The sequence below is a fragment of the Lipomyces doorenjongii genome, assembly GCF_038497915.1.
Source record: "Lipomyces doorenjongii strain NRRL Y-27504 unplaced genomic scaffold V1508scaffold_99, whole genome shotgun sequence".
Lineage (NCBI taxonomy): Eukaryota > Fungi > Ascomycota > Lipomycetes > Lipomycetales > Lipomycetaceae > Lipomyces > Lipomyces doorenjongii.
The window spans coordinates 1-24,196 of record NW_027118166.1 but is presented as its reverse complement, the minus strand read 5'-3'; the positions used below and the strand labels follow the sequence as shown (position 1 = coordinate 24,196).

The window sequence follows — 24,196 nt, the reverse complement described above, 5'->3', positions numbered from 1 at the left end:
CGTGGACATATAAGTTAACGAAAATTTTACGCGCCTTCCTTAAAATTCTGTGCACACAACAATTGCTCCTGGACAACGCGAGTTATACGTGTTGCTTGGATCAGCAGTAGCCAGTATGCTCGTCTGGTCGCATTGCAGTAGAAGGATAATCCGACCGGTTCGAACTAGTGAGGTAGCGGCAGCGCTACTGCTGCGACGAAAACCATTGCAAGTATGCGAGTCGAGACGATACAAGTCTAACACGGCCAACGACGCGAAGGCAGACAAGAATGTAACTACCGAGAAGGAGGAAAAGCCGTTTTATGTTACTACTCCAATATTTTATGTCAATGCTGGTGAGTGACAATGTATATTGTCAGCTGTAGAGTGGACGCTCATTCGATCCCTTCTGATAGCTCCTCACATGGGACATCTATATTCTATGGTCTTAGCCGATACTTTTAGACGATGGCAGCAGTTTATGGGAAGACATACCTTTTTACTAACCGGTACGGACGAGCATGGCATGAAGGTTTGTGACTCTTCAGATCACGAGACCATGTACTGTCTAACTATAATACATGGTGTAGGTCCAGCAGGCTGCGAATAAAATCGAGAAACCAGTCAAACAATTCTGCGATGAGACATCACAACTATTTAAGGTACGAGAGTTAAACATGCCAGCGGTGAGCTAGGGACTGATAAATGACGCCCAGAATCTTGCGTCTGAGGCACATATATCGAACGACAGATTTATCCGGACGACTGACGAGGACCACCGTGAGGCGGTTCACAAATTATGGAATACCTTAGTAGAAAAGGGATATATTTACAAGGGTAAGCACGAAGGCTGGTATTCTGTCAGCGACGAGACATTTTACCCGGAGAGTCAACTAAACAGAGAATTCGACCAATCCAGCGGAGTTACTAAAGTCTACTCTAATGAGACGGGAAAAGAAGTTGAATGGGCTTCGGAGGAGAATTACTTTTTTGCGTTGTCTAGGATGAGGGAACCGTTACTCGAACTCTACAACAGCCGGCTAGAGGATAAGTTCGTGTATCCCTACTCTCAGTTTAAGACCATAATCGATTCAGTAGAAAATGGACTGTCGGATCTAAGTATTTCGCGGCCATCGAGTCGGTTTACGTGGGGTATTCCTGTGCCTGGGGATGAAAGCCAGACGATTTATGTCTGGGTTGATGCTCTCACCAACTATTTAACTTCTGCTGGATATGGCAAACTCACTGCAAGTGAATTCGAGAAGTCAATGTGGCCGGTGGATATACATGTCGTTGGAAAAGATATTACAAGATTCCATTGCATTTATTGGCCCGCGTTTTTATTAGCGGCAGAGCTTCCTCTACCAAAACATATCGTGGTACACTCACACTGGCTCATGAATGGCGCGAAGATGTCCAAGTCAAGTGGAAACATCGTAGATCCACATGCAGTCATGGCCATTGCTGGTGTCGATAGTGTTCGCTACTACCTTTTGCGACACAACATTCTAGAAGGCGATGGTGATTTTGATACGGAAAGAGTTTTAGAACGGCGGCAGAGTGATTTGGTGTTCAAGTATAGCAACTTGGTGAGCAGGACGTGCTCGAAGTCATTTTCAATTGAACTGGCACTGTCACACCATTTGAAAGGTTATCCAATACCCGGTACACGGCCGGACAAATTTTTGGCCTTTCAGTCAGAAATGATAACAGAAGCCAATAGTCTTGTGGACAAGGTTGCGAAGCACATGAAAAATTTTAATCCCACGGGCTCTCTGAGCGAGATCTGGGATGTGCTGAAAAAGGTAATATGAATTTGACTTCATAGTGAATATGATATGACTCGACGGTAGTAACACTGGCTAGGCAAATCAGTACGTGGACTATGCAACACCATGGAACACTGAGTCCAGCAACATTAGTCCGACCATTTTCGTTATGGCAGAGATGTGCAGAATTATCTCGATTGTCTTGCAGCCATTCTTACCTTCGTATGCCATGAATGCTCTCGACAAGTTGAGCGTCTCACCGGAACGGCGTTCAATCGAATATGCTAAATTCGAAGCTGACATGACATATGGAAAGGGTGCCAATCTTCCTAACCGTGGCCATGTCGTTGTACGACGTGGTTAAGACATGTAAATAGATCTTGTGTGTGTATTTATATGACTGTCATAGAGAATTCATTGTTCAGTAGAAGTATTTTTGGGACACCAAGCATTTGTAAAGCTGGAGGGAGACAGGGAAAAGTAAATAGGTATCATAACCAGATAGGCTTGCTACACGCCTGAAGGTGACGACGGTGATCCGAATGGCACGCGATCACCAGCTCGTATTTCGGCATTAATACGAGCGAACACGAGGCACAGGAATTTAGATACTAGCGCCAGAATCTTTGAGTCTCAGCAACGAAAACGTAAATAATGCACAACCGCAATAATTAGCCATACTTCCACTTTGTAAGCGTCAAGCCCTATTAGCCGAAGCTGCAGAAAAAATCTTACGCCGAGGACGCGAATTTCTGCTCATAAAGATGGGTCTTGTAATATAACCGCCACCCAAGCCGCAGCGAGGGGCTCGTATCCGGCAATGGATGCCTTCCTCGGCTCAGTTCGGATCCGTACCGTGTCGAGTATCTGTTAAATATCCCATCAATTGCGTAACAGGACTGATTATTGGCAGAGTGAATGCAGAGAACTACTAGAAGAAATATAGCCGTCTCGAATTGATATGTTCTGAGCAAGCCGAGACAGTGCGGGGGCCATTTACTGCGAAGCCGCAAGTCATACGACAAACTGGCGCCGGGGCCCTGAGTGACAACTATGGCTAGGGCAGTCATGACACCAAAATGGCCGCCGCCATCGCGAAATTTATTTAACAGCGCCCTTCCACTGCCCTCTGCAGACACACAGCTCCACATAACACCACCAGTTGTCTCTGTTGCTCGCGTCCACTATTTTTCTCTGCCGTCACGATGGGCATGTTATCTTGTGACTCGCTCGCTGGCCTCGCCAAAATTCCACTGGGGCAACTCGTTCTCGCCGGCATGGCCACGTTCGTCGTCGTGGCCATTGTTGTTAACGTCCTCTCCCAAATACTCTTCCGCGACCCAAACCGACCGCCGGTTGTATTCCACTGGATTCCCTTCTTCGGTTCCGCCATCCCGTACGGTATGGATCCCTACAAGTTCTTTGCGGACAACCGCAAGAAGTTTGGCGATGTCTACACTTTCGTCCTTCTAGGTAGGAAAGTGACAGTCGCGCTCGGTCCCAAGGGCAACGACTTCGTCCTCAACGCGAAGCTTAGCGACGTGTCTGCCGAGGACGCGTACACACATCTCACGACTCCTGTCTTCGGTAACGGTGTCATTTACGATTGTCCCAACCATCGACTGATGGAGCAGAAGAAATTCGCAAAGAGCTCATTTACAGTGCCGGCTTTCCGTTCGTATGTGCCAATTATTGTCGAGGAGGTCCGCAAGTATTGGCTCAAGTCTCCTCAATTCTTTGGTCAAGATCCCAACCGCGTTTCTGCCAGCGCTCATCTTATGACTGCCATGCCTGAGCTCACTATCTTCACGGCGTCTCGTACTCTCCAAGGAGAAGCAATTCGCGCGAAGTTCGACGAGTCTTTTGCTGAGCTTTACCACGACCTCGACCGAGGATTCACTCCTATTCATTTCGTCTTCCCTCATATTCCTATACCGGCCACGTTCCGTCGCAATGCGGCACAGAAAAAGGTTTCGGACACATACATGGAGGTCATTCGTGACCGCCGTCAGCGTGGCGACCTCTCGGACTTTGACGTCATCAATGCTTATTTGAAGGATGCCATTTACAAGGATGGCGTTCGCATGACTGATCGTGAGATTGCGAATATGCAGATTGGCATTCTGATGGGTGGGCAGCACACTTCCTCCGCTACCAGCGCATGGGCTCTCCTCCATCTTGGCGCAGACCCTGAGCTTCGGGAAGCTCTCTACCGAGAGCAGATTGAAGTTTGCGGTGAAAGTCTTCCTGATCTTACATACGAGAATTTGCAAAACATGCCTTTGTTGAATTACACCATCCGGGAGACTCTCCGTATGCATCCGCCTCTTCACTCCCTCATGCGTAAAGTTCGAAGTGATCTTGCTATTGAAGGCACCCACTACGTTGTCCCCAAGGGGTACTATGTTCTGGCTTCTCCTGGTGTTCCTATGATGGACAGTAACTATTTCAAAGACCCGACGACTTTCCAGCCTTCTCGATGGGCTGAGACTAAGAACGAGATTAACTTGGACGACAGTGCCGAGGGGATCACCATCTCTAAGGGAGCAAAGTCACCTTATCTTCCATTCGGTGCTGGCCGACATCGATGCATTGGCGAACACTTTGCGTATGTTCAACTTGGTACGATTTTGTCCATGTTTATCCGTGAGTTTACGTGGAGTCTTCCTGAGGGTCGTGGTGTACCTAAACCGGATTATACGGTTAGTAATATTTATATATATAAGTTTTATCCGACATGCTAAAGTTGTTGTAGTCTATGGTCACCCTCCCTAGTGAACCGAGCAACATCATCTGGACAAGACGAAAGATTAGTGAAAAAAAGCCTTAGTTCAACGTATGCGATTGGTATCGAAAGCTTCCGTTTTGGTCTAGAATTTGGTTCCTTATTTCTTGCCCCAGTTTCTTGTTCCATCGTCGTTCAATGGATAAATTGACACTTAGAGTATTTAATCTGTAATTGATAGTTTGTTTTTGTGCTATGTTGCTCGGGATGGTTGGTATCATTATCATCGTAATTTTAGATCATGCGTACTGTGCTTTTATTTGCGATTCATTCACCATTTGTATATTTATGTATATTGTTTATATCTCACTCATGTTTTGTTCGTACGGTAGATTGATCGTTGTGTTATTAAATTTACGTAATGCTTTGGAATTACATATCGCTTAATCTGACGTACATTCTATATCATACATCCATCTACTGCACACAATATATCTACTGCACGTAATATATCTACTGCACATAATATTATACAATATTGTCAAACAATCAACTGGATTCATTGGTTTCGGTTGGATGGCTTGTGATATATCCATCGGCAGGACGTCACAAACATCCAAAAGGAGAAGCCCGCCATTGACCACCCCGTGAATGTCTCAACAGCTAGAGCTTCAGCGACCAGACGCCAATTCCCTATCTCCCCAATCTGATATATGTTTCGATGATCCGGTAATGCTCTACGCGCCAAAGACCTGTAGAACATAATGTCTATGGGCGTTATTACAATGCTAAGTATCGGTGAAAGTAGACTTCTGCTCAAATCCTGCGTAAGGCCCTTGACAATCTGGCCATTGGTGCCGCTAGAGAAACAAATCGAGTCTAAAATGCTATACAAAGAGTCTGCGAGCATACTGCCCAACGCCATCAATGACGCCGTGCTAATGAGTTGACTGGAATTCTGTTGTAGGAATGAATGCGAGCGCATTCTGCAAAATGCGCTGCCACTCGGCAGTATGCGATTTGAGGGCGCAATTCTAAGGCGCTGAAGATTGTGGTACTCGAGAATGGGATAGGAGCAGAGCCATGTCAATCCTCTTAGGCTTTAGTCTCATGTTAGCTGTATCCGATAGAAGCATTAAATGTATACATACGCCAAATCAACTGTAAACACGAGGCGGCCATCACCTGCCCCTTCAGATTGAAATACTTGTAGCGCTTTCAGAATCAAAAGTCTGACGCCATCCCCAGCTAAATCAACTGATCTATACAACAAATTTCCCGGCAATCCAGCAAACAACTGCATCACAGTTGGAGAGTCCCTCCAAAATTGTTTCACAAAGTCAATATATGTCATATCGTCAGCCATCTTGTAAGTACCCATTATGCCCTTTATGCTTTGCAGCGGCCACAACAGTACCGCACATGTTACTAAGCTCCCGCACGATATCAGCCACGCCATCAACTCCACTAAATCTTCCTGCTCGGCAATGACAACGTCTGCTAACAATCGCTCTCTAGCCTTGACAAACACGTCCCGCTGCGCTTGCTTAGCTCGACGATGACGCTTCCGTCCTTGAATCGCTAGTTCATTCTCATCGGCTGAGTCGATACTCGGTGGTGTACTCGGATGCGCGTATTCACGCCCGAGGGCGAGCCGATGTATTCGTGGTGTAAGCATGTACCGCCGTATTTCAGAGATCCTCCCTATGTAAACACGTCACTGGAATTCCTCGATTGGCTTATACTAATGTTCGCTCCTTGCTGATGGCATTTAGCTAGCAACTGCAGAATCTCGCGCGGCGCACCGTGGAACATTTAAACTCAGTCGTCACTAGCGTTAACCGTCTACAAAAGTCCCAACCGGCGAAATTTTTTGTGACGAACTTGTCGATAGCAGCAGCTTAATTATTGTGGACTTGGCTATAAGGCTAGACCGTCTGCAAACAAGCGAAATATGGTTCCAGTTGCATCGTCAGTGACGTTGAAAACAGCATTCGCGCATAGTGCTATCGAGCCATTTTTTACTGGCGGTTCTGCTTCGGTTTCCGAAGATCAGACATTGCTCGCAACTGCTTGTGGCGAAGATGTCGTTATAACCGACCTCAGTACCGGCCAACGGAAACATAAGATTAAAGGCGTATGTGTTTAACCGATCCACTGTCATACTTCAGACGTTCGTTAGACTGATATATATTTTAGGACGGGGAACAAGTCACTACGCTTGCTCTTTCGCCGGATGGAAAATATGTCGTTATTTGCTCGCGGTCATTACAAATGCGGATATTCCAGCTTCCAGAATGCAAATTAATGCGATCCTTTAAAGCGCACGATGGACCTGTCATTGTGATGCACATCGACAGCACGTCAACACTCGTTGCTACAGGTGCCGCGGACGGGGTCGTGAAAGTTTGGGATTTGGCTGGTGCATTCAACACTCATACGTTCAGAGGTCATACCGGTGTCATCAGCGCTATAAGAGTATTTGGACAGAAAGGTGGTGCGCGGTGGCAAGTTGCGTCCGGATCAGACGACACGAAAATCAGAATATGGGATTTGGTAAAGCGGAAATGCGTCGCAGTATTGGAAGAGGGACATGTCAGCGTTGTCCGCGGACTCGATTTCAGCAGTGACGGATCGTTATTGATAAGCGGCGGTAGGGATAAAGTTGTCAACGTGTGGAGTATGAAAAATTACGGTTTAGTGAAAACAATCTTAGTTTTCGAGGTATGTTTCGCAACTAATGCTCACATCGCATATCTCTAATATACGGGCAGGCTCTGGAGACCGCTGGATTTTTATCGTCTGGTATATTAACCAGCAAGATATCTGACCAGCTTATATACACTGGAGGCGAGAAAGGACTCGTAAGGCTGTGGTCCGTAGAATCAGGTGAGGAGATCACACCTGAACAAGCAACGGTTCAAACTTCTGAGGAGGTCGGCGTTTTCGATATTATGTAAGTGTATAATTGCCGCAGAGATGAAATACAAAATTAACTATTATAGTTACTATCCTTCTTGGAATGACCTTATCGCGGTGCTGTCCGATCAGACTCTTGTCGAGCATACCCTAACTTCTACGGATCTACCAATTGTGAGACGATTGGCCGGTAACAATGGCGAAGTCATCGATCTAGCGTACGCTGGTCCCGTCGACGGAGAAGGCGTTCAGAAGTATCTTGCATTAGCAACAAATTCTCCAGAGATAAGAGTGATATCTATTGAGACCCAGTCATCTGTTGTGCTTCAAGCTCACACCGATATTGTAATTTGCATCGACGTTTCTATCGATGGTCTATGGCTAGCCAGTGCGGGAAAAGATAATGCTGCCAGAATATGGCGGTGGACTGCATCTGGTATGGAAGATACTGACGGAAAAGAACACAATGGATTTCAACTCTATGCAACGTTTAAGGGACACCTGGGCTCTATTGGCGGTGTTGCGATTGCGAGACTGGTCACACAGGCAGCCTATCCTAAGTTTCTGATTACAGGTTCTCAGGATTTTACGGTGAAGAAATGGGCGGTACCGTTGGCGGCCGATGAGCCCGTGGAAGTCGCAAAGCCGGTATTCACCAGGAAGGCCCATGAGAAAGATATTAATTCAGTAGACATTGCACCAAACGATGAGTTCTTCGCTACAGCGTCACAGGATCGTACCGTTAAGATATGGTCGGTAGAAGATGGCGAGACAGTCGGTATTCTCCGTGGCCACAAGCGAGGCGTGTGGAGTGTCAAGTTCTCGGCATACGATAAGTTTGTTGTGACTGGAAGCGGAGATAAGACTGTCAAGGTCTGGAATATCAGGGATTACACCTGCGTGAAGACCTTTGAGGGCCACACGAACTCCGTATTGAAAGCTTTGTTCATTAGCAGTGGTGCTCAAATTGTTAGTGCCGGTGGTGATGGACTGGTTAAGGTGTGGGATGTCAAGTCTGGTGAATGTAATGCGACACTTGATAATCACGAAGACAAGGTCTGGTCATTGGCTCATCGATCTGACGACAAGGTTGTTCTATCTGGCGGTGGAGACTCTGTCATCACATTTTGGGAAGATGTCACCGAAGAAGAGCTCGTGCGGCAAGCGGAGGCCGATGCGGAATTGGTGGAGAAGGAGCAGGAGTTGTCAAATTACGTGTTCCGGAAGGAATGGAGGAACGCTATTCTTCTAGCGCTGTCGTTGGATCATCCGTCGCGGTTGCTAAATCTCTTCCGCATAGTTATTGCCGAGAACGCTGAGAAAGGCTCGATTATAGGTCTCAAGGAAGTCGATGCAGTGTTGTCATCATTAGCACCTGCACAGTTGCAACTGTTACTGCGACGAATCCGAGATTGGAATACAAATGCACGGACAGCCACTGTTGCTCAACGAATCTTGAATGTGCTTCTACTGTCGTTTCCTCCGGAAAAGTTTCTCGAAGTTGAAGACATCAAGAGAACATTGGACGCTCTTGTTCCTTACAGCGAGCGCCACTATACTAGAGCGAGCGAGCTATTGGAAGAGAGCTACATTGTGGATTATACACTTCGCCAAATGGATGAAGTTCTCATGACGAAAATCGATGAAATGTGAAGGTATTAGTAGATTTTGGTTGTACGATATGTAAATTTCTATTTCTACAAATATGTATACATTACGATATAAGACATTTCCTTTTGCAATGCAAACGCCCTGTAAAATGCACCCAATAATCGCACGTCGGAATCTAAGATGTTAACTACTAGTTTCCATTTCGGCTTTCTCCTCACTCTGAACACATTTATGCATTTCGGCTATTCGCTGTTCAAACGCCTCAATCATAATCTCCGTAACTCTAGGCGCAAACGTAGCTGAGACAGTGTTATATAATGGATTGGCAAACGCAAACTTTAGGTCCATCGCCACGCGGGTCCAGCTCTGATCCGCATGCGGAATAATTCTCCACCGAGTATACAACAACTTGAATAGAGAATGCTTGTAACACTGTGCCTATAAGCTTATAATCAGTTACCGTCGCTACCACTCGACTCGTCATTATTTAGATCACATACTACAACACTGTATGGTTCTTCGCACTTTAGCTGACTTTCGAAACTTTCCTCAAACGCCTGCCACCCGACTCGCAATGTAGCCTTTATCGGCTGATTCGTCCTTGCGTCTCTGTGAATCACAGTGGACTCAACGCAGTACGGAACGAATTTGCAGTATGAATCCACATCTGATATGACGCTGTAAACTAGCGACGGGGGATATGGGAGATTGCGCGAGAGGGAATAAGTCTGTGCTGGAGGCGCGCTGTCTTTGGACAATAACGTGAAAAAATACCGGCGAGATCCTCGTAGACTTCGCGGTGCAATGCACTGGATCATTGCTTGCGTACGAGTGTAGCAATTGGATGCCGGAAAGTCCTGGAAGAGACGACCAGAATTAAACTATCAAGTATTTACTCGGAACTGTGCGGCTCGCGGTAACGATTGTTGTCGCTCACAGACCCCGAGGGGGCTCAAATTTATTGGACTTAAGTGAATTATTTTGTCTCATGTACTTCAATTACATAGTGCCCGTTTTGGTTCTGCTTGAAATTTAGTTTTACACTTTACAGTATGCTGAGCAACCAAGCAGGCAACACGTCGTATTCAGCTCACTGCTCATCTTATTTATAACATTTCATCTTCTTGACTGCACGATATAATCAAGAATTTATCGGGCATCTCGTTTCACGCCTTCTCAAAGCTGTACTTTCCCAACCTTCTTCGTATTTACAAAAGTATGCCTATCAAATAATATAAAGCGATTACTCATTATTTCCACGGCCATAATTTCCTCAATGTCGATTTGTTTTCCTCGGTGGGTGATACATCCCGTTCCGCCACCAGGCTCTTATTCCGTTCCTCGATAGTGCGCGCTAATTCCGTTTCTAGCTCCTTCACTCGACCTACACGATAAATTAGCATGCCTTACTCGTTTAGCCGATACACTAGCATCCAAGGACCAACCTGAGAGTCGATCATATAATTCGTCAGATTCTAGTTTCCACCACAGCCAATGTAGTAGCATATACATAAATGACCCATATAAAAACACCTTAGCGACCGGCCATAACTGAGATGATCCCTAATGCATAGTCATTAGCATATCTATGATGTGCTAATTGTAATTTTTGTAGACTCACAAATGGCTTGGGAGCGCTAGCTATTGAGGATTCCCATCTTCGAACTCTCATGCGAAATCGCTGATGTGGCAGTAATCGCAGGGCTAATGGCCGTCGTATTAGTTGTCGTATTATCATCCTTGAATCCTTTTGTTATATTGCAACCGCAAATTCGCTCGAGTACTTATTAAGCAATGAGAGTTGGGTTGAACTGTTTCGCTAGCGGATATTTGTGCACCGACCTACTTCAGTTGCAACAGTCACTAAGGACTAGGTCTGAGTGATCACTTCTAACACCGATTCGGCCCCGAGTCTGAGTTGTCTTGACCAGTTCCAATGTACCTTACGAAAGACAAGGTCTGGGGCAAGTAAATAAACCGTGGATTGCGCTGTTTATAAGACAAGGAGAACTATTTGTAGAATCTGAGTGCGACTGTGAGGAAGACAGCGTGAAATATGCTGTCACCGTTCAAGTAATGTACTCCACATACCCCCTCAGCTACTACGAAGCAATTGTGAAAACCGGCTTATTGCATTGAACTCCTAATTATTACCATTTTACTACACACTTCACGCTCTATATATACATAGGCACATAACAGCACAGCCAATATCATTACCCAATTTTGCTTTAAGCCGAAATGACTTATCCAAACTCCTAAATTCATTCCTTAACGTCCCAGTATCAAGTTCAAAATCTCCAATAGTAAGCCACCGGCGATCATAAATGCAAATACGTCTGAGATGATGTTAGCTGATGAGTACAATCTCTCACAGCAGTGCCAAGATAGAACTTACAAATCCAGCCCTTGGAAATTGGCGGCTTTTCAGCATTCTTCTTGCCTGTGAGAGATTCTGGCTTTCCATGCTTCTTCTCTTCTCGCTTGGCGTATTTCTGGTTAGCTAGCCGCTGTGTAGGAGTTTGAACCTTGATTCCCGTTAATTCACGAATAGAACACAATTGAGCACGAACAGCAAATACCATTATGATCAGTAGTTTTACAGGTCGTCAAGAATCCAGATTATTGGAATTATGACCAAACAAGCCGTATACTTGAGTTGTAGTGTGGCGAATATGGCTACCTGCTGCGAAGTATGGATCAGAGGGTTTATGCGATGCTTAATACGCGGCGGGGTAGGGCTGTAATGGCCACCTAAGCCTATTCATCAAGGTCCCGTTAGAGCATTACAATTTGCTCACAGAGATGCAGCATAAACCAACTAACGTTCTCTTTGTGCCTATTAGCCCTGATATATTACATATAATACAGATTCGGATCATAGCCATTTACTTTAGGTTAACACATGAACCAACTACTGCTAGCCATACGGTGTCATAACTTTAGTACAAAGGGGAAATGCGATATCTTTGATGCAACACGATACCAATTGTTCAGTATTTCTGGAAAACATTCTGAATCGGCGTCGCACTCTGGATGACATACGCATGTTAACATCTGTCCACCCAATGAACCTGATCGACTTACCTCGATGAATCGTTGCAACTGGGCATCCAAACTTTCTAAATCTTCCTTGCGCTTCTTATTCTCAGCTACCAGACTAGATCGAATCTGAGACAGTTCCTTCCTATTCTCCTCCATCTTCAGCCGCCTCGTTCTTTCGTCTTCAAGGCGAGCCAGCATGAGCTTGTGCTGATTGAGTCTCAATTCATTTCTGTCTTCCGCCATGGCAGTATTTTCGTCCGCAGCGGTCGGCTCTTTGGGACTGCCACCACCATTCGGCTTTGTAGAGCCACCATGTGGCCTAAAGTCCGGATTGTCTTCATAAAATTGTTCAACGGGGACGAAGTCGATTAGCGTGTGAGATGATCTTTAAAAATCAGTAAGCCATAATTAAACCCTGACGAAAGTCAAATATCACTTACGGGAAATCATTGCACAGTTCAATTTCTTTCCGTAAATATCGTTGTCGATAGTACATATTCTGAAGTTCAAGCTGGAGTCTATCGACCTCAATTCTCTTCTGAGCTATATATTCCTTCGTGTCTTTGCTAGAGACCTGATATAACCGATTCATTTTCCGCAGGTGGAATGAATGCGCCAGTAATGCCTTCGCAACGCCTGCAAACTCCGATTCTGCAGTCACAACCGCAGGATCTTTGGAAATTACGACGGCAGCTTCCCCGTCGACATCCATGTGATCTGCTGCTCTCCCATTCTGTACTTCCGGCTCGGCTTCAATCAACTGTCCTTCATCATTTACGATGTCGCTTTGATGGATCTTTGAAGCTGATTCGGGTTCTGCCTCAGGTTCGGGCGAGGGCATTGCTGCTGCAGCTGCGGCCGAAGCTTCGCTAAGTTGTAGCAAGAGCTCAAATGCGCGATCTGTGAGGTCTCGCATGGTCTGAATTAACGACAGAGCATCGGGCAGAGCATCACTCTGTAGATCTATATCTAACATTCTGGATATGTTGCGCGCTATCTTTGCTATGGAGAAAATAGATGTATTGCCGATAGCCTTTGATGCTTGATGCTGTCAGGGGATAAAAGTCTCCAACAAACTTCGCGCAAGAAAAGCTCGCCGCACGAAGCGAGTTTAGCAAGGAATTCAAACTGAGCCGAGTTCAAGCATTCAAATTATCATTTACTTGTCGAGCACGCACAACACATATATATCCCAGTGGGGCCAAAGCGGAGCGCTTCCGATTTCGTATATATTAGCGGTAGATCTGGTTTTCCTAATCTTAGTTCGGATCAGATTAGGAAGTCATGAGTGTACGTGAATTTCACAACCAATTCTAGCGAGATGCAAAGCGCTGATTACTTCTTCACATAGGATATCGGCAAAGTCATTGAATTAATAAGCAGAGGTACGGATACTATTGCGTATTCCTCCAGTAGCGTCACAGCTGACTCAATAAATTGTCAGGAACGGAGAACTTCATCTCCGTCTACTACCGCGCACTAGACGGACACCGAGAAAACATACCTCTCCTATTCGAACCGAATGCTCCAATAGTATATAATGGTAATCCACTAATGGGAGGCGAGGCCTATGCCGAATTATACTCAAGAATGCCACCTACTGTACACGATGTTACGGGCTACGATTGCCATCCACTGGCCGTGGCCGGAGCTAATGGACAACTATCAATTGCCCTTACGACATCAGGAAAAGTCAGAATTGGAAGTGATAGGGGAAAGGGACTATGCGGATTTTCAGAGACTTTTATTCTAAGGCCCCAACTTGACGGCAAATTTCGAGTCGGATCTTGCGGTTATCGATTGGTTTATAGAGCAGAGGACGACCTTGAACCTTAAGAAAAGTAGTAGTAGTATGATATGGACGAGTGCTTTGTGTAAGTGTAGAACGTCATGTCTATTTCTGATATATATACTAACGGAGCCTTGGATAGTTTGTAATATATTTAAGTTAAACTGGATAGGCTACGGGCTGATTTAGAGATTTGTAAATATTATCAGGTTATGACATAAAATGACATCCTTATGTATTCGCATAATTGCATTTTGAATCATAAAAATATTCGTCTTATGTGTTATATACGAGCCGAAGTTAATTAGATTCAGAATTATTTGACACACGGATTCTACCTGTGATGTTGGGTTAGGGTAACCGCTTTCCCCCAGAATAAGAGCACTAATAACAAATGTTATACGTAATTTTAAAATGGGGATTGCTTCTCAAATGTTTTATTCGGAGGGTTTCGTTGCTGCAAGATTTCATATACCAGAATATACTACTTCAACGCGACGGCAATAGCGCCATAATGTCCACTCCAGAACCAGCAGCGACAATTCCGGCGGCGTCGGAGACACTGGACGAGATTCTTGCCCGTCATCGCAAAGAATCTAGAGATTTAGTAGCTACTGTCACGAGCCTAAAAAAATCGGCAACAAAAGGCGAAAAGCGAAAGAAGAAGGAAGTGCATGCCAAATGTGAACAAATGGAGCGAGACCTAAAGGCTCGCCACGAATCTGAGTTGGCAGCAGCAGATAACACTGGAAGCCATAATATTCCCAATACAAGGGATGGACACGTTACTGAGGAGGAAGTTGAAGATGAAATATCGCCCGATAAGCTGTTAGAACAGCTGGCACTCGATGTCAGCACGCCGGCTGATCCCGAGCCAGCTCCACGGGAACAGCAACAACCACAAAAGAAAGGGCCCAAGAAGAATCGACAGAAAGATAGACTTGCAAGGAAGAAGGCCGCCATAGATCAAATGACCGCTGAGGCTGCACTCGAGGCAGCAAAAACCCCTGATCTGCGCAAGATAGAGCTTGAAAATATAAAGGCTTTAACAGACAAGCTTGGATTAATCCAATACGACGTATGTTAATATATTTCAGTAAAAATTGTAGTCCGAGCTAACGCGGTACTCAGATTGTTCCGGATGGCCATTGTCTTTTCGCTGCACTGTCAGATCAGCTTCGTCTACGCCATAATATCACGACTTCTGTCGCAGAACTTCGACGCAAAGCTGCTGCACATATTCGCGGTGATCCTAATACATTTGCGCCATTTCTCTTCGACGAGGCAACTCTCTCCATGCGAGATCTCAATGCTTACTGTGTTGAGTTGGAGAACACGGCTATATGGGGAGGCGATATGGAAATACTCGCTCTTTCGAAGGAGTATGACTGTCCCGTCTCCGTTGTTATGAGTGGAAGAGCGAGAATGCAATTGAACGAAGCTGGAAAACGATCAGAGCTATGGCTCGCCTATTACAAGCACAGTTATGGTTTAGGAGAGCATTATAACTCTCTGCGGGACAAAGCTGATATGGTGGAGAAGGAGCAATAACCTCATTTCATAGAGTGGTTGGATCGTATTAATAAATGATATTCATAGCCGACTATGGGATGGACAATAAGCCTATCATAAGGCTCTCCGCAATAAAATTTATGATTCGGTGGTCTATTTCGCCTAAAAAATTTCCGACGAAACAAGCTCAGCTTTCCATGCACTTGAGTGATTGGAACATCGGGTTAGGGCACCTTAGCGGAAATGAACAGGACTCCAAGGGATTCTGTACAAGAACTGTACAACCCCTCCACACGGTACTGATTGTGCTCAAGATTTGTGATAAACGAAGTGTAGCAGAAAATATTTTGTGTTGCATGAATTGGTGGAACTGCAGTTGCGGTTGATTTGAAGCTTGTACTGCGATGGATTAATCGAATCGAACCGCAGGTCGTTTGCACCCGTTAGCCTTGTGCCATGTGAATAATACTATTACTAACAATTCGCGCTATTCTTGAATGGCATGTAGCTCCATTATGAAGAGACACGGCGACATCTGATCCAAGGAATCAAATTACGTCTATTTAATCATGCCGGAGGGATAAATCATTGTCATATACTGTAGACTCGAATATACAGCTATTCGATGTCATTAGACGTTCTGGTCCAAAGCAATAAATCATCTGCGAGGAAGCAGAGACGTAATACTTTCCGCAGTTGCCGGGTTTACCCCAACCGTCAATCCAGTCGAGGTGCAGTATGTCGTTGGTGTAATATTATACATTATATCCCACTCCATTCATCCTTGGCTCTAATATACAATAATTCCGTCGCTACACTGAGTCAGACGCATACTATCTCCACCCACACGGTCACTAATCCTGTACGCTGCCATCCCTAGGTCGATATTTCACACCCTGTGCGTCCAGCGACTGAACGATCTCCTCCGGTAACCGTCCATTGACTTTCACCGCGTAAGTACCAGGTTGAAATCCATCAATTCGTAACCATCGAGCAACCTACAAGTTTTAGCGCAATGCCCTGTTGCAATTCCGGTCAAATGATTAACGTACCCATGATTTCTCGGGCTCCGACATCGCGACAAGTCCTTCGAACGCTATAATGCACGTCAATATATATGTGATATATTGGGCCGCAGTATACATACATGGACTTGTGCACGCATGCACATTTTCTTCCGAATTTTGTAGACTTAGTAGCGAATCGCAGTTAGGACATCCCTGCTCGCAGAACGCCTGTAAATACCAATATATATGTCAGCTTAACCACCACTTCAATACATAACGTATTCAGTCTCAAGACACTTCGTAATACAGACTGATCAGAAGGATCAGTGAAGGCACAAGATATTACGCACGTTGAAAGTTCGAACGATGCCACAGACAAGACAAGCCCGCTCTGTTCTTGACGACATTGTATATTTTGAGTGACCGCAAAGTCTCTGCAACAACTAAGTCAAATGCAGTCTTGTAATCGAGAATCAATCCACCGCTTGTGTATAATAAACTGTTCTAATGTACGATTGAGCGAGTGCGAGGAGGTTAGCCAACGCTAACAGTTTGCCCAACATAAACGACGTGCGGCTCATTGTGGTACGGTTAGGGTTTTGCACCATTCTTGACTACAACAAGGATCCAAGAGGCTAAATCAGAATCTCGCAAATCTCAGAAAGCATTGGTAAGAATCAAGTGGCCGACACGATCAGAGGATAATTAATGTCATTGAGAACGCGGAAGCTGACAATTGCCTGCCTTCAAATCAACGCGCACTGGGGCACTGACGTTTTATCATCGATCCGACACGCCGACGCGTTACTAGAGCCTTTTTTGCAAGCTCCGACCGCACCATGTAGTAGTGCGAATCGAATTCGGAGTGGTAAGAAGCCTGACATTTTGGTTCTTCCAGAACTGGCATTTACGGGATACGGATTTCCTTCGCGAACGGCTATTGCGCCGTACCTTGAGCCAACGGGCCGTGGAGTATCGACGCAGTGGGCACAGCGAACGGCGCAGGGGATTGGATGCCATGTCATTGTGGGATATCCCGAGCGTCCGGATGGGAGCAGCATAGTGAAAGATGAAGGACCAATATATAACTCTGCAGTCGTGGTAGGACCATCGGGGACAGTGCTCTACAATTATCGCAAGCATTTCTTGTACGAGGCGGATGAGAAATGGGGCGCATCGTCCGGGCAGGACGGATTCGGCAGCTTGGATTTGAAGATTAAAAATTCAGCAGAGTTGGTATCAGAAAACGAGAATGAAATGCGAATACGGGTGGTACTGGGCCTATGCATGGACTTGAATCCAGAAAAATTTGAAGCGCCATTTACAAAGTTCGAGTTTGGCAATTTCGCCGTTACGAACAAGGCTGATGTCATAGTAATGCCTATGGCGTGGCTCGCTTTTGGCCAACCTGAGTCGAACAACGAGAAAGATGTGACTGATGTACAAGACATCGAAGATGAACCAGACTGGAGAACAGTGCATTACTGGGCAAGGAGGCTCACGCCAGTGGTTTCCCAATACGCACAACCTGAACAGCGGAAAACGTCAAGCACCATTTTTGTTGCCAGCAACAGATGTGGAATCGAGAATGGTAAGATAACTTACGCTGGCTCGTCTTGTGTAATGCAGTTTTGCAATGACGCGTCCGTCCAGTTGGTAGCAACCCTTCCAAAGAAGTCAGAAGGAGTATTAATAACTGATGTTAGCATATAGAGTGGCCGATGGCGGTCTTTTTTAATATTTGAATAGACTAGAAAAGAAAATAGTAATATACAGATCCATAAAATCCTACTGCTTATTTGTCGACTTTCCCACGCATAAATTAACTCCTATAGACCATACCATACCATATTCCACTATTCCAAGTATTGACAAAACGGAGACGAGAAATAAAGTACAAGCGAAGTATTAAAAATACACACGAAATCACTCGTCCTGCTTCTTCTTAATTCCGGCACTGGCGCAGGTCTTCTTCCAGGCATCAGCTTCTCGCCAAGCACGGTCGACCTCGGCCTTGAGCTTTTCATTCGAGGCCGACAGTTCTGCGATAGCCTGCTCCGTGAGTAACTTTTCCAACGTCCACTTTTCTATATTGGCGGCTTCGTTTTCCTTCAATTGCTGGATATACTGGACGGCGCGTTGTAAGATCGAGCCTTTATTTTTCTCACAACCGGGTACGATCTTTGCAAGTTCGGTGATGCCTTCGTTGATTGTCTCGCGCCGTCGTCGCTCTACTTCTTTGTGATTGTCGCGGCGCATGCGATGCCATTCCTCGCTACCGACTGGTGGCTTTTGCGCGCCTGACAGACCTTCCAGATCATTCTGGGCCGAAGACGTGGCAGTTGAGTGTGGAAGCGAGATCGGCATCTGATCAATATGATGATGGGGCAGGTGAGGCTGGGGTTGTCCGCTCGCAGCACTGCCCACCGTTACCTGCACGGACGGGCCCGAGGACTGGGATGTTGGCTGGACGGTCTGATTTATGAGATTGTGGTCGATGGCGGAGTCGGGCACCTGGATAGTGTGCTTGGATGCGTGCTCGTCTGATATTCCCTTGACGACGTTGTCAACAATGCTATTTGACCGCTTGCGCTTATTCGTGGGGGACGACGACGGCTGCTGCTGCTGCTGCTGCTGCTGCTGGAGATGAACTGGCTGTGCCATTGCCGACGACATTTTATCGAGACTATAATTACTTGTCAGCTCCTTGTGGCTCGTAAACAGATTATCAAAAAGTTGGATGGGCTCAAGTCATGTGCCAGGGGTTGTTGTCCGAACTGGACACAACCCTTAGCCACAACATGAAGGAAGAATATGTGATCTGTGCATCCGCCACCGCGCAAATTATAAAAATATATAGATAGATACCTTATATTCTCAAATTCAAGAAGATAACAAGTAGGAGCCAAAAAGTACAGACGAACTTTTTGCCGAAAAAAAGACTTCGTGGAGCAGGATTGTGTTGTCGAACGCGCGATCACGGGGAGCGATGCTGGCGGCGGTCAGGTGTTGCGTCTTGTTTTTATTGTGCTGGAACTGTGTGGGGATGGCTTAAATGGCGAGATATTTGACGGTTGTGTTAGACGCCGTGAGGCTGGCCCGCGATTGGTTGGGGTGTAGGTCAGGTGAGAGGCACGTGTTGCGTAATCAGGTGACCTGAGGTTAGGGCTGTCAGTTACTGGCCTGTTTACGATGCTATCCGCATGCGTGAATCAGAACACCCTAAGCCTGGCATAAATGCATACACGTTTATTGTTTGTGCCGTTGGCTGCCATTACGCATTTACGAGCCAGTTTGTTAATAAAATCAAATGCTGTTTCTACAGAACGATCCCAGGATTTTGTATGGTAATTGGAGTCGACGTATTGAAGAAGGGGCTCAGGTGACTTTAGCCAACGTAGCATTCTCAACATCTAGCAAATCTCGACCAGTTTTCCGTTTCACAAGACTGCACAAATTTCGCAACTTTATATTTTCCCGTATCGTATGATAATATTTTAAGAGGATCCTGACGAGCGGACGAAGGTGTGGTGGAATTGATATTGATGGAACTGGGGGGTCTTCCTGTCCGGCAACATACATGAACAGCAGACGACCTAAATTTCTTAGCATGATTTCACCCGCGCCACATGCCGTTCCGTTACAATTACGGCATTACATATTCGGGACGTGTAGAACTGTAACTAATCCATTTCATTGTCACCCCAAGAGGTTGGTGGCGATTGTGCGGCTTCAACGCTCGCCTCGTTCAGCGCATTCTCGAGGAGGTGTCATTCGCTCGCGTCCCTGCAGATCGCCGCGCTACGGTCAGGAAATCATCGCCTACACCTGGACAGTGCATAGCCAAGTCTGTGGAAGACGGGTAGTATATCACAGATTACATATATTGATATCGGTGTCTAGCTAGGCAAGAGTATTGAGAAGTCCCCTGTCAAGACCAAAAAACAAGGTACCTTTCGAAATTATGGCAAGCATCCAATATGTTGCAATCGCCCATGTTAATTTGCTGCCTGCGGATTGTGGCTTCTTTTCCACGTGCTTGCCACGATATTTCCGGAGAAATTAAACATACCACGACCCGGCCACGCGCGTGGGCGACGCGTTCGGATCCGAAACTCTAAAACGCGTATAAATTTGACACGCGTTCCAAGAACGGAAACCTAATCAAATCTTGCAATTTTACAATTTTGTAATACTGAGACAGTGGCGGTGGTGGTGCCGGTGGTACTGGTATCATATTTGCCTAAGCTGGAAAGAAGACCAAGATGATATGGTAAATCAGGATGATATGGTAAATCTATATTAACAAGACATCTAATCAAACGACATCATTAATGTTCTAAAATATTTACACACAGAAGTAAAAGTCTATATCCAAAAAAGTGATCAAAAGTCCCAAAATAATCCAAAGAATCTAATATCCAATTTTGTCGTTAATCATACACCGCCCCACGTTTGTTAACCAAAATTTCGCGGATCCAAAGGAGCAAAAGAGAATTATATGCTTCCCAACAAGCCACGTTTGACACGGCGATGGTCATGATAACCATGATAACCGTCGTCCGTTTCGTTTTGCAACTGGAACCCGCATTGTCCCGGGAACTGACGGTCGCTAAGAGGTTGAGGGATCCAGCCCTGCTGAACTCCGCTGATGAAGTTCCACGCGCCTGGGCCAGTGTGCGACCAGAAGAAGTAGCCGGTACTATTACCTTCGAATACGTCCATTTGTGCTTCGACAAATGATCTCACTACGTCGACAAGCTGTTGGCTCCACTGTGATGAATCGTCGCTTGTGCATTGACATCCGTCTTCGGAGCACGACGTGCCGGCCGCGGTAGTGCCATTCGAGTATATGCAAACTTCTTCGGCAGCAGACCATTCGCCAGCATAAGTGGGCAACACATCGTTGGATGACTGCAGAGAGTATTGGTAATCGCAGGCCTTTTGAACATGTCCGGGTCCGTCGAGCGTTGTTGTCTCGGGCGTGAAGACTTGGTAGATGTGCGTATCGAGACCGAGCTGGTCGTACGAGGCGTTGACAGTGGAGGGCATGTCGGACCAGTCGGATAGGTTGACGAAGGAGTCGTGCATGATGATTTGCAGGTCCTGGTTATCGGTCAGCGAGCTGCGGACAGCGGAGTAGGCGTCAATGTAGAACTGGCGAGTGACAGAGACGTTGTTGGGGGACCACGAGATTGGCTCATTGACAAGTTCGATGGCGACAACAACGTCGGAGTAGTTGGAGGCCGAGTATTTCTCGGCCAGGGATTGCAGAACCGTGATCGATGCAGGAATGTTGCTAGAGTTAGTTTGCCAATCGACGGCGCCGGCACGGCCCGAATTGTCGAAACCGTTTTGGGAGCCAGGAATTCCGTGGAGATCGATCCAGACCTTGAGGCCAGCGTCCTCGGCCCAGCCGAGAGCCTGGTCGAGGTAGTCCATAGCGCCCATGACGTACGGTTGGGACTGGTCCTTGACGACGGACCAGTAGCCGATAGGAATGCGTAGAGCGTTGATTCCGTACGATGCGAGCTCATTGACAGTGTCTTTAGTGAACCACGTGGACCAGTGTTGCTGGAGAGCAGAAAATGCAGCATCCTGGCCGAGCGAGTTACAGAAGCTGTATTCATCTGACGCGTCAGGAGCGGTGTTCCAGATGTCACCGCCGAGCCACTGTTCGAGGATGAGCCAACCGCCGACATTGACACCACGGATTGTGTGGTCATTGTGGTGGTGGTCAGCAACGACTTGCCTTAGCAGGAGGATGAGAGTAGTGGAGATGACGGTGAAGAACTTCATTGCTGTTGTCTAATGAGTGGATTGATGGGACTGCCGGACAAACCAGAGCGAGACGGACGGGGGAATATAAATATATGCGACGAAGCGGGGCCTCTCATGGCGGCGTTTGAGAAGTTAGCTTGTGCCACGCACATGAGCGATTAAGTTGACCAGGAGGCGGCAGTCACGGCAGGGGGGTCGGCCACGAGGAAGCAGGGAAGTTTGTGCCTGCAAGAAGGCCCTGGAAATGCAAATTGCCGGCGAAGTAAGTGCCTGGAAACGTGTTTGTAGTTGCCCCCCCTTCAGCCACGCGCAACACGGCCACAATAGGCACGTCGACCAGCCACACAAGCCACCTGTCATCTGGCCAGTTGTGCGGCGGTTTTAATAGTCTAGACGTGGCTGAACGGCGTGGCTGGGGCAACGGCCGTTGTGGTACTGGTCCTGCAGGGGTTAATAGCGTGGCGCGAGTACAGGGGGCGCAGGGGGGCCGTGGCTGGTGCCTGTCGTGACACCAAATGAAACGGCAAGCGAGACGGTTGTGCGACCTTCACATGGGATTTCCTACTATCGCTCTCGTTCAAGGTCTGCTGGCGACACTGTCGTCAGAGTATTATTATTTGACAGTTCATTTGAACTGTTAATAGTGGCGATCAGATCAAAACCATCCGACGCATTGTCGTACTTTGGTCTGGGTGTGGGGCACTTATCCGTGCGGCTCGCCGGAAATGAGCAATAGCGACCCGAATTACTCAAAAAAGTTTCTCTTACACAAGAACACCCGTTTCACGGCTAGTCTTTGGCGTTTCAAATTACTCTGTTCTTCAAGCGAAAATAAAGAAACTAAAAAGAAAAAAAATGACTTATAAGGTTTTCTACTTTGGCTAGTCCAACGAACTCCAATTAACCCCGGCGGTTAATAAATACCGATGGAGTCGTAGGTGCAAGAGCTAGATCTAGATGCAAATCCTTCTTATGTCTTGTATAATCGACATACATAATCGGCGTCTGGCGCGTTCCTGCGTTAGTCCTGCGTTAGTAACTCGTACCTTGCAGCATATCGTCGCCACGACTCCTAATCGACCGGCAAAGCAAGGAGGCGTTTTGCTAAACATTCATTTTGTGCACATCTTTGTAGTCACAGATGTCAGCTAGGTACCCTTTCCAAGGTACCCCTTCCAAGGTCCCCTTCGTCGCTGTCCTCAACAAATCGCCGTTTGCCGAAACCCGAGCAGCTTCGGCGGTTTGCATTCCCCTATTGAAAGTGTAGGAGCGTGACACATTCAGCGGGTATCGTGCCCTGACTGCGGCATACTCCACATAATCGCTGAACTATTCTCCCCGGCAGACATGGCCGACGTGGCTTCTGGCGTTGCATCACAGGTACAAGAGGCTCTCAGCGCCACTTTCACAGCGCCATTCAAGCAATTTTCAAAGCTCTTCGATGGCGACGACACTGATGATGAAGAACGCAAGCAATCCATTATCAGTCGCACTCGAAACTTTGCTCGCCGAACTTCGTCCACGTCACAGGCCCGTCCTCAATCTCCGCACCAACCGAGCTCCAACGACCATCGACGGTCAGCGTCTTCTGGCTCACAAATAGACCCAACAGCTGCCGCAGCGCGTCAAGCAACCCAGGAAACTCGTGAATCTAAGCGGATAGAAAAGCAAGAACATAAGAACGTTGTTGAGACACTGCAGCAGATGTTCCTACCCTGGACATGGACGTCATTGAAGATGTCGTTTCCCAGAAACATGGACGCGTGGGTGTGGCAGTTGATGCCTGTTTGGCCCTCGCTCAGGAATGAAGATATAACCCTGCTGATTGCGAAAGGGTGTATTTCGTGGCACAGTCAGGCTGAAGCATTTTGGTTATTTTCTAATGTGGGTGCAGTAGTCAATGGCGAGCGCCAGGACTGATCTCATTCCATTGAGAGAATTTGCATATATAGCTATCTAAGTCATCTATTAAACATCTTATGAGGGAACCAATTACTGTGGTGGTGAACTAGATGCACTGTGTATGTAATATATGTCTTTGACAATTTATATACTCGCG

At 46.5% G+C, this 24,196-nt stretch overlaps 15 protein-coding genes across 15 annotated transcripts; 7 read left to right on the top strand and 8 right to left on the bottom strand.

The window, feature by feature from the left end:
* The first annotated feature begins 28 nt into the window (after positions 1 to 28).
* On the top strand, positions 29 to 2,356 carry V1508DRAFT_426546 (tRNA synthetases class I (M)-domain-containing protein). The gene is made up of 5 exons (XM_066941581.1): positions 29 to 335; positions 396 to 511; positions 570 to 641; positions 696 to 1,784; positions 1,846 to 2,356. Exons 1-5 carry the CDS (start codon positions 116 to 118, stop codon positions 2,110 to 2,112), a joined length of 1,764 nt encoding a protein of 587 aa, XP_066792836.1. The 5' UTR covers positions 29 to 115; the 3' UTR covers positions 2,113 to 2,356.
* Positions 2,357 to 2,502: 146 nt separating this feature from the next.
* Positions 2,503 to 4,908, top strand: V1508DRAFT_300024 (cytochrome P450). Its single transcript, XM_066936597.1, has 2 exons — positions 2,503 to 4,450; positions 4,504 to 4,908. Exons 1-2 carry the CDS (start codon positions 2,954 to 2,956, stop codon positions 4,576 to 4,578), a joined length of 1,572 nt encoding a protein of 523 aa, XP_066792835.1. The 5' UTR covers positions 2,503 to 2,953; the 3' UTR covers positions 4,579 to 4,908.
* On the bottom strand, positions 4,873 to 6,310 carry V1508DRAFT_426541 (uncharacterized protein). Its single transcript, XM_066941580.1, has 2 exons — positions 5,625 to 6,310; positions 4,873 to 5,573 (listed from the first exon to the last, which is right to left on the bottom strand). Exons 1-2 carry the CDS (start codon positions 6,149 to 6,151, stop codon positions 5,033 to 5,035), a joined length of 1,068 nt encoding a protein of 355 aa, XP_066792834.1. The 5' UTR covers positions 6,152 to 6,310; the 3' UTR covers positions 4,873 to 5,032.
* Positions 6,186 to 9,118, top strand: V1508DRAFT_442262 (WD40-repeat-containing domain protein). Its single transcript, XM_066942320.1, has 4 exons — positions 6,186 to 6,610; positions 6,673 to 7,197; positions 7,248 to 7,429; positions 7,479 to 9,118. The coding sequence occupies exons 1-4, from the start codon at positions 6,428 to 6,430 to the stop codon at positions 9,043 to 9,045; spliced, it is 2,457 nt and encodes an 818-aa protein (XP_066792833.1). The 5' UTR covers positions 6,186 to 6,427; the 3' UTR covers positions 9,046 to 9,118.
* On the bottom strand, positions 9,116 to 10,037 carry V1508DRAFT_300055 (dehydrase and lipid transport-domain-containing protein). The gene is made up of 2 exons (XM_066936598.1): positions 9,504 to 10,037; positions 9,116 to 9,441 (listed from the first exon to the last, which is right to left on the bottom strand). The coding sequence occupies exons 1-2, from the start codon at positions 9,819 to 9,821 to the stop codon at positions 9,187 to 9,189; spliced, it is 573 nt and encodes a 190-aa protein (XP_066792832.1). The 5' UTR covers positions 9,822 to 10,037; the 3' UTR covers positions 9,116 to 9,186.
* Positions 10,038 to 10,253: 216 nt separating this feature from the next.
* Positions 10,254 to 10,675, bottom strand: V1508DRAFT_400391 (uncharacterized protein; the record flags this gene model as incomplete). Its single annotated transcript, XM_066938333.1, has 3 exons — positions 10,254 to 10,387; positions 10,449 to 10,566; positions 10,625 to 10,675. 3 exons carry the CDS (start codon positions 10,673 to 10,675, stop codon positions 10,254 to 10,256), a joined length of 303 nt encoding a protein of 100 aa, XP_066792831.1.
* A 422-nt stretch (positions 10,676 to 11,097) lies between these two features.
* On the bottom strand, positions 11,098 to 11,793 carry V1508DRAFT_426534 (uncharacterized protein). Its single transcript, XM_066941579.1, has 3 exons — positions 11,586 to 11,793; positions 11,402 to 11,531; positions 11,098 to 11,342 (listed from the first exon to the last, which is right to left on the bottom strand). The coding sequence occupies exons 1-3, from the start codon at positions 11,586 to 11,588 to the stop codon at positions 11,275 to 11,277; spliced, it is 201 nt and encodes a 66-aa protein (XP_066792830.1). The 5' UTR covers positions 11,589 to 11,793; the 3' UTR covers positions 11,098 to 11,274.
* Positions 11,794 to 11,821: 28 nt separating this feature from the next.
* On the bottom strand, positions 11,822 to 13,117 carry V1508DRAFT_426531 (Fms-interacting protein-domain-containing protein). The gene is made up of 3 exons (XM_066941578.1): positions 12,489 to 13,117; positions 12,091 to 12,433; positions 11,822 to 12,035 (listed from the first exon to the last, which is right to left on the bottom strand). Exons 1-3 carry the CDS (start codon positions 13,022 to 13,024, stop codon positions 11,997 to 11,999), a joined length of 918 nt encoding a protein of 305 aa, XP_066792829.1. The 5' UTR covers positions 13,025 to 13,117; the 3' UTR covers positions 11,822 to 11,996.
* A 40-nt stretch (positions 13,118 to 13,157) lies between these two features.
* V1508DRAFT_426528 (uncharacterized protein) lies at positions 13,158 to 14,155 on the top strand. The gene is made up of 4 exons (XM_066941577.1): positions 13,158 to 13,338; positions 13,400 to 13,433; positions 13,493 to 13,922; positions 13,980 to 14,155. The coding sequence occupies exons 1-3, from the start codon at positions 13,333 to 13,335 to the stop codon at positions 13,882 to 13,884; spliced, it is 432 nt and encodes a 143-aa protein (XP_066792828.1). The 5' UTR covers positions 13,158 to 13,332; the 3' UTR covers positions 13,885 to 13,922; positions 13,980 to 14,155.
* A 196-nt stretch (positions 14,156 to 14,351) lies between these two features.
* On the top strand, positions 14,352 to 15,388 carry V1508DRAFT_361094 (uncharacterized protein; the record flags this gene model as incomplete). The annotated part of the gene is made up of 2 exons (XM_066937168.1): positions 14,352 to 14,915; positions 14,969 to 15,388. 2 exons carry the CDS (start codon positions 14,352 to 14,354, stop codon positions 15,386 to 15,388), a joined length of 984 nt encoding a protein of 327 aa, XP_066792827.1.
* A 546-nt stretch (positions 15,389 to 15,934) lies between these two features.
* V1508DRAFT_299910 (Spt4/RpoE2 zinc finger-domain-containing protein) lies at positions 15,935 to 16,895 on the bottom strand. The gene is made up of 5 exons (XM_066936596.1): positions 16,707 to 16,895; positions 16,497 to 16,584; positions 16,402 to 16,445; positions 16,037 to 16,347; positions 15,935 to 15,967 (listed from the first exon to the last, which is right to left on the bottom strand). The coding sequence occupies exons 1-4, from the start codon at positions 16,761 to 16,763 to the stop codon at positions 16,204 to 16,206; spliced, it is 333 nt and encodes a 110-aa protein (XP_066792826.1). The 5' UTR covers positions 16,764 to 16,895; the 3' UTR covers positions 15,935 to 15,967; positions 16,037 to 16,203.
* Positions 16,896 to 17,010: 115 nt separating this feature from the next.
* On the top strand, positions 17,011 to 18,148 carry V1508DRAFT_426522 (carbon-nitrogen hydrolase). The gene has a single exon (XM_066941576.1). The coding sequence runs from the start codon at positions 17,065 to 17,067 to the stop codon at positions 18,067 to 18,069; it is 1,005 nt and encodes a 334-aa protein (XP_066792825.1). The 5' UTR covers positions 17,011 to 17,064; the 3' UTR covers positions 18,070 to 18,148.
* Positions 18,149 to 18,175: 27 nt separating this feature from the next.
* On the bottom strand, positions 18,176 to 19,343 carry V1508DRAFT_299899 (uncharacterized protein). The gene is made up of 2 exons (XM_066936595.1): positions 19,225 to 19,343; positions 18,176 to 19,042 (listed from the first exon to the last, which is right to left on the bottom strand). Exon 2 carries the CDS (start codon positions 19,030 to 19,032, stop codon positions 18,283 to 18,285), a length of 750 nt encoding a protein of 249 aa, XP_066792824.1. The 5' UTR covers positions 19,033 to 19,042; positions 19,225 to 19,343; the 3' UTR covers positions 18,176 to 18,282.
* A 1,290-nt stretch (positions 19,344 to 20,633) lies between these two features.
* On the bottom strand, positions 20,634 to 22,462 carry V1508DRAFT_426518 (glycoside hydrolase superfamily). The gene has a single exon (XM_066941575.1). The coding sequence runs from the start codon at positions 22,153 to 22,155 to the stop codon at positions 20,854 to 20,856; it is 1,302 nt and encodes a 433-aa protein (XP_066792823.1). The 5' UTR covers positions 22,156 to 22,462; the 3' UTR covers positions 20,634 to 20,853.
* A 542-nt stretch (positions 22,463 to 23,004) lies between these two features.
* On the top strand, positions 23,005 to 24,196 carry V1508DRAFT_426517 (uncharacterized protein). The gene has a single exon (XM_066941574.1). It carries the CDS (start codon positions 23,485 to 23,487, stop codon positions 24,055 to 24,057), a length of 573 nt encoding a protein of 190 aa, XP_066792822.1. The 5' UTR covers positions 23,005 to 23,484; the 3' UTR covers positions 24,058 to 24,196.

What these genes read in the sequence shown, in the direction of transcription:
- V1508DRAFT_426546 (XM_066941581.1), top strand. Translation starts at nt 116, where the DNA reads ATGCTCGTCTGGTCGCATTGCAGTAGAAGGATAATCCGACCGGTTCGA. An exon ending in AGACATCACAACTATTTAAG is followed by an intron (nt 642 to 695) that starts GTACGAGAGTTA and finishes AATGACGCCCAG; the next exon opens with AATCTTGCGTCTGAGGCACA. An exon ending in TCTGGGATGTGCTGAAAAAG is followed by an intron (nt 1,785 to 1,845) that starts GTAATATGAATT and finishes AACACTGGCTAG; the next exon opens with GCAAATCAGTACGTGGACTA.
- V1508DRAFT_300024 (XM_066936597.1), top strand. Translation starts at nt 2,954, where the DNA reads ATGGGCATGTTATCTTGTGACTCGCTCGCTGGCCTCGCCAAAATTCCA. An exon ending in TACCTAAACCGGATTATACG is followed by an intron (nt 4,451 to 4,503) that starts GTTAGTAATATT and finishes AAGTTGTTGTAG; the next exon opens with TCTATGGTCACCCTCCCTAG.
- V1508DRAFT_426541 (XM_066941580.1), bottom strand. Translation starts at nt 6,151, where the DNA reads ATGCTTACACCACGAATACATCGGCTCGCCCTCGGGCGTGAATACGCG. An exon ending in GTGTTTACAGTTGATTTGGC is followed by an intron (nt 5,574 to 5,624) that starts GTATGTATACAT and finishes ATGAGACTAAAG; the next exon opens with CCTAAGAGGATTGACATGGC.
- V1508DRAFT_442262 (XM_066942320.1), top strand. Translation starts at nt 6,428, where the DNA reads ATGGTTCCAGTTGCATCGTCAGTGACGTTGAAAACAGCATTCGCGCAT. An exon ending in GGAAACATAAGATTAAAGGC is followed by an intron (nt 6,611 to 6,672) that starts GTATGTGTTTAA and finishes TATATATTTTAG; the next exon opens with GACGGGGAACAAGTCACTAC. An exon ending in AAACAATCTTAGTTTTCGAG is followed by an intron (nt 7,198 to 7,247) that starts GTATGTTTCGCA and finishes ATATACGGGCAG; the next exon opens with GCTCTGGAGACCGCTGGATT.
- V1508DRAFT_300055 (XM_066936598.1), bottom strand. Translation starts at nt 9,821, where the DNA reads ATGATCCAGTGCATTGCACCGCGAAGTCTACGAGGATCTCGCCGGTAT. An exon ending in AAGAACCATACAGTGTTGTA is followed by an intron (nt 9,442 to 9,503) that starts GTATGTGATCTA and finishes ATAAGCTTATAG; the next exon opens with GCACAGTGTTACAAGCATTC.
- V1508DRAFT_426534 (XM_066941579.1), bottom strand. An exon ending in AATTTCCAAGGGCTGGATTT is followed by an intron (nt 11,343 to 11,401) that starts GTAAGTTCTATC and finishes ACATCATCTCAG; the next exon opens with ACGTATTTGCATTTATGATC.
- V1508DRAFT_426531 (XM_066941578.1), bottom strand. Translation starts at nt 13,024, where the DNA reads ATGTTAGATATAGATCTACAGAGTGATGCTCTGCCCGATGCTCTGTCG. An exon ending in GAACTGTGCAATGATTTCCC is followed by an intron (nt 12,434 to 12,488) that starts GTAAGTGATATT and finishes TGATTTTTAAAG; the next exon opens with ATCATCTCACACGCTAATCG. An exon ending in AGTTGCAACGATTCATCGAG is followed by an intron (nt 12,036 to 12,090) that starts GTAAGTCGATCA and finishes TATGTCATCCAG; the next exon opens with AGTGCGACGCCGATTCAGAA.
- V1508DRAFT_426528 (XM_066941577.1), top strand. An exon ending in CATTGAATTAATAAGCAGAG is followed by an intron (nt 13,434 to 13,492) that starts GTACGGATACTA and finishes ATAAATTGTCAG; the next exon opens with GAACGGAGAACTTCATCTCC.
- V1508DRAFT_299910 (XM_066936596.1), bottom strand. Translation starts at nt 16,763, where the DNA reads ATGTCGTCAAGAACAGAGCGGGCTTGTCTTGTCTGTGGCATCGTTCGA. An exon ending in GCATCGTTCGAACTTTCAAC is followed by an intron (nt 16,585 to 16,706) that starts GTGCGTAATATC and finishes TGGTATTTACAG; the next exon opens with GCGTTCTGCGAGCAGGGATG. An exon ending in CGGAGCCCGAGAAATCATGG is followed by an intron (nt 16,348 to 16,401) that starts GTACGTTAATCA and finishes TAAAACTTGTAG; the next exon opens with GTTGCTCGATGGTTACGAAT.
- V1508DRAFT_426522 (XM_066941576.1), top strand. Translation starts at nt 17,065, where the DNA reads ATGTCATTGAGAACGCGGAAGCTGACAATTGCCTGCCTTCAAATCAAC.
- V1508DRAFT_299899 (XM_066936595.1), bottom strand. Translation starts at nt 19,032, where the DNA reads ATGTCGTCGGCAATGGCACAGCCAGTTCATCTCCAGCAGCAGCAGCAG.
- V1508DRAFT_426518 (XM_066941575.1), bottom strand. Translation starts at nt 22,155, where the DNA reads ATGAAGTTCTTCACCGTCATCTCCACTACTCTCATCCTCCTGCTAAGG.
- V1508DRAFT_426517 (XM_066941574.1), top strand. Translation starts at nt 23,485, where the DNA reads ATGGCCGACGTGGCTTCTGGCGTTGCATCACAGGTACAAGAGGCTCTC.